This window comes from Coregonus clupeaformis, chromosome 7 (genome assembly GCF_020615455.1).
Source record: "Coregonus clupeaformis isolate EN_2021a chromosome 7, ASM2061545v1, whole genome shotgun sequence".
Classification (NCBI taxonomy): domain Eukaryota; kingdom Metazoa; phylum Chordata; class Actinopteri; order Salmoniformes; family Salmonidae; genus Coregonus; species Coregonus clupeaformis.
The window spans coordinates 75,581,936-75,590,321 of record NC_059198.1 but is presented as its reverse complement, the minus strand read 5'-3'; the positions used below and the strand labels follow the sequence as shown (position 1 = coordinate 75,590,321).

The following is an 8,386-nucleotide window of genomic DNA, read 5'->3' as shown; positions in this document are numbered from 1 at the left end:
TTGGCCCCAACTGCCTCTCCACCTTTCCAGTCTTCTCTTTTTTTTCTTAGTCTTCCTGTTTTTCTATTTCTCGCTCTTTCTCTCCATACCTCTAGCCTACCAACAGCTGTATGTAGGTTTTATTTTTGCATTTACAAGTTGTTATTTTCTTCGCCAAAACCAATAGATTGATGAACATTATGGATGTGCGTTTTTCAGGGTGAAATATTATCCGGGCTCTGCCCTCGCGCTGCGCCCTAAGAGTGACCACATGAGTTCCGCTGGGTTAGACAAGACCCCCACCGTGCGCTCGGGACATCGGAGTAGCCCATTACTAGCTCATGTGCTACCTGCAACCATGGAGCGGTCACGGGTCGGTCTGCTGCTCATCGCGCTCTGCCTTTTACATGAGGTGAGTAGACTAATTGACCGCGCGACATTTGTCACCTATAGGCTAATAATGGACTTTCAGAAATCCTGCATGTTTATAAGTGTGTGTGAGTGCGTGCGCGCGCGTGTGTGTGTGTGTGACAGACTTTCATATTCCTGGAGAGCTGGAGACTCATTCAGAATTGTATGTGTAAGTATGAGACTATATTTAGACAAACTGTGGTTTATCAATCTTTCTTAAATAATTACAAATATGATTCAAATTTCCTAGAATAGATACCCAGCTAACAACAAAGGTTCCCACAACTTTAGAGAACGTTCCCTTAAGAGTCTCATTAGGTCATAGGAATGTTCCAGTGATGTGCAAAGAATGTTTCCAAGAGACCATTCCCTTAATGTCAAATAGAACTTACCCAGAACTTGGTTACCATGTTTTCAGAATTTAAGATATTAATGTTCTAGACATATTTCATGTGTCCAGTTTTCTGTGGGTTGGGAGAATATTCCATCAAGGTCCCACCAAACATACACAGAACATGGTTGCCATGTTCCTAAGAACATAAGATATTAATGTTCTAGACATGTTAAATGAGAACACTGCAAGAACATTCTTGTGTCCAATTTTCTGTGGGTTAGGAAAATATTCCATCAGTGTCCCACCAAACATACACAGAACATGGAAATATTATTTATCAATTTTGTTTATTACCATAATGTGTAAAGATTTCTCCTCTTTCACGCATTTCTGGAACTTTGGCTTTGTGCCTTTGTGCACGACCTCCAGATACTTTTTCAGGTTTGATGTGGTGTTTCTGGACAAAGAGATCAACACTGCCTTTGCAGAGTTTGCATTTGACTAAAATGTTGTTCTCTTTCTCCTCGAATAACTCAAAATAATGGGAGCATTTCCACTTGGAAGGTTAAGCGGGGTAACAACACAGCTGCCATCTTTCTTTGATATTCGCCTTTATAATAGCCTATTGGAAGCGAGTTAGCCTACAGCATGAATTCTGTTAGCATGAGACAAGGCTTTTAAACACTCCGTAGAGATATGCTTCTGAAAGTAATATACAGGTTACTTTAAAAAGTAACTGTAATAATATTACAACATTTGAAGACAGTGAATCTTTATATTACTCCGTTACTGGTCCCAAGTGGTTCTGTTGCAATTTGTCTTTTTTTCCACATTCAAACTTGGAGATGGAACTCTGTGTAGTGTATTGGTTTGGTGTAACTGGCATCATCAGTGCTTAAATGGCAAATGTGAGAAAGTACAGACATGCTACTGTAAATATATACATTTCTGATATTCTAAGAATATGGCAGCCATGTTCTGAGTATGTTTCTATCAGAAGCAGCACACCACCTGGGCCATGCTTCAGCAACTAATTAGGAATGTTCCAGATAGAAATGCAATGAAGAGAGCAGATGTGATTCCTTATCAGAGGCACGTTTGTTCTATATGGTATATGCAGTGCTTAATTTGAGCTCTCCGTTTTGGACTGTTTTGTTCCGGAACCTATTTGGCCGGATCCGGTACCTCTCGAGGCATGAAAAATAATGTTCACTTTTTGCAATGTCAAAAATATAATAAAAGCGATCAAAGTTCATTCAAGTTGGCTCTTCGTTAGTTCTCCTGCCCCCACAAAAAAACGCAATGTGAAAAAGTAGATCTTTAGCCTGGGCCTAATATTGTATGAGTTGATTTGGGTTGGGCCGGTCCGGGTTTATAGTTTGCGCAAACATTGTAACCTTTGTTTGAGACCAACGCGTGGCCGTGGCTGTGTGAGAAGCGCGCCAGTGTCTCTCACAGAAATAGAATGAGTTTAACTTTCTATGATCTCTCTCCATCTGCTCTGATAGACATGAGCCTGCAACTCTCATCTCTCCAGCGTTGCACTTCATCATTTATTTCCTTATAGAATCATAGCTGCATGAAGGGTTCTGAAGGAACTGCAGCATACATTGAAATACATTTGCAGTGTTCAGAAATAAATAAAATCATTCAGAAAAGCCTACTACACCAACACCATGAGATGGCCTATAATTTAGACACAGAGGATCATTAGCTTCTTTTTTTAAATAGCCTAGCTGTGGATTGTAGCCCAATAACAAGGAACAGCCTACAGTCGGGAAAGCGCGGCAAATCTGTCAGTGTACGAACAGCATGCAGACAAAACAGGCCTTTCGCAATATTTCAAATACAATCGAGGTGAAAACACAGGTTGGAAAGCAAATGGCTCCTGCTAAAAAGAGAAGACTCTATGCTGTAGGCTACCAAAATATTTGATCAACTTCCAAATATTGTTTTACAAAAGAGAGAGAGAGATAGGCTTTTGGCACGAGCGCATCGACATCGACAATCACCAGCGAGTAAGCTGCGCACCATTGGGTGAGTCAGTGAAACTGGAAAGCATTTTTAGGACTATAATTTCCTCCTCATATTGTAGCCTACAATATGTGTCTCCACATAGCTAGGCCTAGGCTATTGATGGATTCAATACAATGTTGTTTTTATTGATCTCAGATTCTCTGTTTGTCAGTGTCAAAGTTCAATCATTTGTGCGGTATTAAAAAAGATTCTGCCAAAGTCTCCAGTCATGTAAAATGACGTAGAATTGCATGAAATTCGTTTATAAAAGGACAACAATTTCCCGAACCCTAGGCTACTAAAAATATTCCCCATGTGTGCAACTTCTGTAAGTGCCTCCAGGGGCGGCCTGTTCAATAGGGCGATATGGGCGACGCACTGCCAAACGGGAAAAGGAAGGGATTTTTTTTCTAATCAATTATATCACGGCAACAGTAGTTATCAGTGTTGTAATCTATACGTCTGATCTGCCACAGTGCCACACTGCCACTAAATGTCGAATCAGGCTAAAGTCGTGCTTCAAATGGCTCCCCCCCCTTTTGGGGCGATTTCAGTCAGTTTGAAAATCGCCCAGAAGTCTGTCATAGACTCCCATGTAAAATCTATTTTTTTCAAATTTCAGAGCTTTCAATACAATCTCTATGGGTGTCTGAGGGCTTGCACTTACGCGCTTTTCGTCATACGTAACGTAACCATGAACGTAACTAAGAAAAGAGCGGATTGTGTCTTTGAAAGAAGTTCCTTTTTGTCGGCGAACAAATGAAGATAAATTGGCAACGAAACAATTAGGACCTCCCAGACCAAATTTAATAATTCAACAGGTTTCTACTAAAGGCGGAAAGTCCTACACCCGAGGATTTTCCAAAAATTGGTACGAACGAAAAAGACATTGCCACTCAACTGGATGAGGGATACAGGCTAGCTGTCCGCCGCCACAACGATGAGGTTAGTGTTGATAATCACAAGTTTACTGGAGAACTGAGACCAAGTAGAGACTTTGGACAGGGTGGATATGGTATAATAAAGGCAGTTTATTCAGAGGTAAAGATATCTGGAATCGCGTGCACGGACCCGTTCGTCAAACTCTTACATTAAGCCCCATTACTTACCATATCAGATAAGAGAAATTGCTGCAGCTACATATATTTTACATCCTGGCCCTACATAGTTCACTATTTGCATCACTTACCAAAATATTACATGTGGTCATATATGCTTGGAAAGTGGAGATGCCATAGAACGTCAAAAAAGTAAACATTGCTGGAGACACATTGCCGTTTTGGAGAAGACATCGCGTTTGCTAGCGAAGAGATTTGTTGTGGCAAATGAACTTGGGCTGGGAATTGCCAGGGACCTCACGATAAGATATATGCATTGCAGTCTCATGATTCTATACGTATTGCGATTCGATACTGTGATTTTATTGCGCACCATATGTCTGTTGCAGAGGGATCAGAAAGCCATGAGAACGAGTTTTGATCAGTCATGGAAATAAAAGTGCTGAAAACAAATTGGCTCCCAATGTGAAAAGATTGAGAACAAGCTATGAAGGAACAATAATGGTGTTTTGGTGCAGGTACAGCCAACTAGCGCTAAAATATTGCGATATTGTCAATACAGTATATCGTAAAGTATCACTATGTAACTCGATTTCTTTCACCCCAATCCCTCAAATGAATGGTAAATAACTGAATTGTTTGCCCCACATTTAGCTAAGATGATTAGCTAGCCAGCTAAAATGTTTTATTTAGTTAGCAGTCGCATCTACAATAGTTTACTGTCAATAACATGTCTCCAAAAATGACGTGGTGTCTCCAATTGTGTTGACATTTTACAATTGCGATGCGCATCCATGAGTATCCACTTTCTGTAGCTCAGCTGGTAGAGCACTGCGCTTGTAACGCCAAGGTAGTGGGTTCGATCCCCGGGACCACCCATACACAAAAATGTATGCACGCATGACTGTAAGTCGCTTTGGATAAAAGCGTCTGCTAAATGGCATATTATTATTATTATTATTATTATTATTATTATTATCTGAAGAGAGCCTCGAAACATTGTGTGCAGACATTTTATGCAATAAATGAAGTAGGTTGAATCTAGTAGTTCTGATCTTCTGATTGGTCCTGATGAGTTGGGCGAGGTCCCCTCCAGGCTACTGTCACTGTTGCATTGGCTCTGAGTCGGGTTCTCTGTCTTCAAATGTTCAGCCTAAGAGAGGGGATTTTTGTGTGTGTGTGTGTGTGTGTGTGTGTTTAACAGTGATGATGTGTGTGTGTGTGTGTGTGTGTGTGTGTTTAACAGTGATGATGTGTGTGTGTGTGTGTTTGTGTGTGTGTGTGTGTGTGTGTGTCCTCAGAGCAAGAACTCGTGAGTTGGAAGAACTGAGAGGCCTATGGCGTGGGTGTTGTCCTTGGCCACCTGCTGACAAGGCTGACAAGATAGGACCCTTTTGTCCATTGTTATTGGATAGGAACAGAACTTATAACCAGCTCCTGACCTAAATAGATCTTAGCACAACATTTTACTCAACATATCATATTCCATATTCACTATAACAAATATATTTACTACGACATTAGCAAGAACCGCCACATCCTCAGCCGGCTAATCCAGTGTGTGAAGTTTTGCGGAGTGTTTGAGTTAGCTTTGCGAGGCAAAGATGAAACTGAGGGCTCCACCAACCCTGGTAAGCCAACACTTTTGAGATCAGTCAATAAATGCTTCTGGTATTGACTTATATGCTGCCCCTGTCTTCATGTTGTTGCTGGACATATCTTTTTTAAAATGTGTGTAGGTCACCTAAATCATCAGAAAAATTGCCCCCCCTGAGAATTTTTTCAGGAGCCGCCACTGCTCTACTCTACTGCTCTATGCCACTACGCAAATGCGATGATATGCATGCAATGCTTTACTATAAAGGTGATTTTCTTTCACATGCATTTCGGTACCTCAGAACTCCCCAGGTCACCCCCCTCTAGCGCTCACTTTTTGTGATTTTTTGTGTGACTTTTTGTAATATATACACTGCTTAATTTGTAATTCGGGAGGTGCCGGAACAAAAAGTGAGCTCTAGAGGGGGGTGACCTGGTGGTGTTGATTTAAAAAATATGATAGAGAGAGTTCTCTTTGAGATACTCATCTATTTAGAATTCTACCCATTCCCATCTTTCAATGAGAAACTGATTTTAATTAGATGAAATAGGTATGTTGTATTGTAACTGTTGCCAAATAATACTAATTGTATAAATGAACTTCCAGAATGTAATCAAGTACTTCAAATATGTCAGTTGAAAACACTGGATGTTAAAAGCACTGGGTGTCTGAGTACACCTGACCTTGCCAACAGACAAAAAGAGAGCTGTGAATGGATCAGTGGTTCACCAATCAGGGCCTTGATGGGCTTGGCAACAGTAACAAGGTGTGACTTGTAAATAACAATTTTCTTTGGGAGAATGTTTTTTGGTATACAGAAATGTTCTTGCAATGTTCCCATGAAACATGTCTAGAACATTAATATCTTACATTCGGAGAACATGGAAACCATGTTGTGTGCATGTTTGGTGGGACATTGATGGAATATTCTCCTAACCTTCAGAAAACTGGACATATGAATGTTCTTGAAATGTCCAATAAAACGCGTCTAGGACATTAATGTTGTTTATTCTGAGAACATTGTAACCACATTCCAGATAAGTTCTGTTTGACATTAAGGCATTGTTCTCCTAACTTTAACACCAAATCATGCAAAAAAAAAAGTTATCAGAAGGTTTTTGCTAACATAGTAGAATATTCCCCTAACTAACGGAAAACTAGACACTCAAACATTAGGGTAACATTACAGGTAACATTACAAAAACATTCTCTCTCTCTAGAATTGTTAGCTGGGTATGTTGTTGGGTCTACAGTCAGAAGAATCAGATGAATCCTGTCTGTGTGTTGCTGAGCATCAATGGGAAATGGGTCAGGTTTGTGTGTGTGTGTGTGACTGTGTGTGTGACTGTGCGTGTGGTGCAGGTGTTGTGCCTGAGGGCTTCCTTCCTTTCTATATCAGGTCCCAGGAGGAGCACCGGAGAAAACTGGTACCCACTGGATCTCTCTCTCTCTCTCTCTCTCTCTCTCTCTCTCTCTCTCTCTCTCTCTCTCTCTCTCTCTCTCTCTCTCTCTCTCTCTCTCTCTCTCTCTCTCTCTCTCTCTCTCTCTCTCTCTCTCTCTCTCTCTCTCTTTCTCTCTCTCTCTCTCTCTCTCTCTCTCTCTCTCTCTCTCTCTCTCTCTCTCTCTCTCTCTCTCTCTCTCTCTCTCTCTCTCTCTCTCTCTCTCTCTCTCTCTCTCTCTCTCTCTCTCTCTCTCTCTCTCTCTCTCTCTCTTTCTCTCTCTCTCTCTCGAACACACACACACAGCATCAGGACATTGAGAATTGGATATAATTATATATCATAAAGACATGTCCGGGTGTTACACAGGTTTTATTGGCAGTGGTGAGGTGACGTGTGATTGATTGAGACAGTAACGGGGAACATTGTGATTGGTTGAGACAGTAATGAGGTGGTGTGTTCTTTTTTTTTTTATTGTTCTGGTGACAGCAGAGTTGATAGATTAGCTCCAAAAGGAGCATAGATCCTCAGAGGATGTGGACGATGTGGCTGGGGCGTGGGGCGTGGGGCGTGGGGCGTGGGGTGTGGGGCGTGGGGCGTGGGGCGTGTAAACACAGTGACAGTCCTGAACTGTGGCCAAGTGAAGCGCTATTTCACAATGTAAACAAAACAGACCACCCAGCTGAACTTCACACACACACGCGCACACACACTGTACGCTCGCACCCGCGCACACACACAATACAAGCAAATAAACACCACACACAGTTTCTGCTTGTCTGTGAGTAAATATCCTAAAGCCTGCAAGTCAGAAGACATACATAGTGTCTGTGTGAAGGGGGGGAGGGGGGTCATGATTAGTCCCCGATAGTGAGCTATGTCTAACGGAATGAAATAATCTCTCTCTGTCTCCCTCTTTCTTTGTCTATTTCCACCTCTCTACACCGCCCCTCTCTCTTTCCACCCTCCTGTCTCTCTCCCTATCTCACAGTGTTTCTCCTCTACTCCAATATTCCAAATGGTACAGACAATATGGAGAGTGGATGAGGAGAGGAGATCAGGGGATGAGGAGAGGAGATGAGGAGATGAGGAGAGGAGGAGAGGAGATGAGGAGATGAGGAGAGGAGGCAGTAAAGACCGTTGAGACACATCCATTGACTGTTTTTCTACTTCCTCTCTGTCCAGGAAGTCAGCGGGAGAAATCCCACGTGTCACTTCCTCTGGGAGCTGCAGAGGGCGGAGCTAGAATGTCACAATCAGCTGGAGAAGCAATCACTAGAGACTCCCGGTAGACACGCACACATGCACACACCTACACACAAACACACACACACACACACACAGTCACACACAAACAAACCTGACCCATTTCCCATAGATGCTCAGCAACACACAGACAGGATTCATCTAATTCTTCTGACTGTAGACAAAACAACATACTCAGCTAACAATTCTAGAGAGAGAGAACGTTTTTGTAATGTTCCCCTAATGTTTGAGTGTCCAGTTTTCTGTTAGTTAGGGGAACATTCTACTATGTTAGCAAAAACCTTCT

The 8,386-nt window shown here is 42.0% G+C and overlaps 1 protein-coding gene across 1 annotated transcript in view; it reads left to right on the top strand.

The window, feature by feature from the left end:
- The window catches only part of LOC121570473 (vasoactive intestinal polypeptide receptor 2), a 27,223-nt gene continuing 18,837 nt past the window's right edge, over positions 1-8,386 (top strand). The window contains exons 1-2 of the mRNA XM_041881937.1: positions 1-391; positions 8,020-8,122. Coding sequence (XP_041737871.1) covers positions 251-391; positions 8,020-8,122 — 244 coding nt within the window. The 5' untranslated portion in view covers positions 1-250. The remainder of the gene's footprint in view (positions 392-8,019; positions 8,123-8,386) is intronic.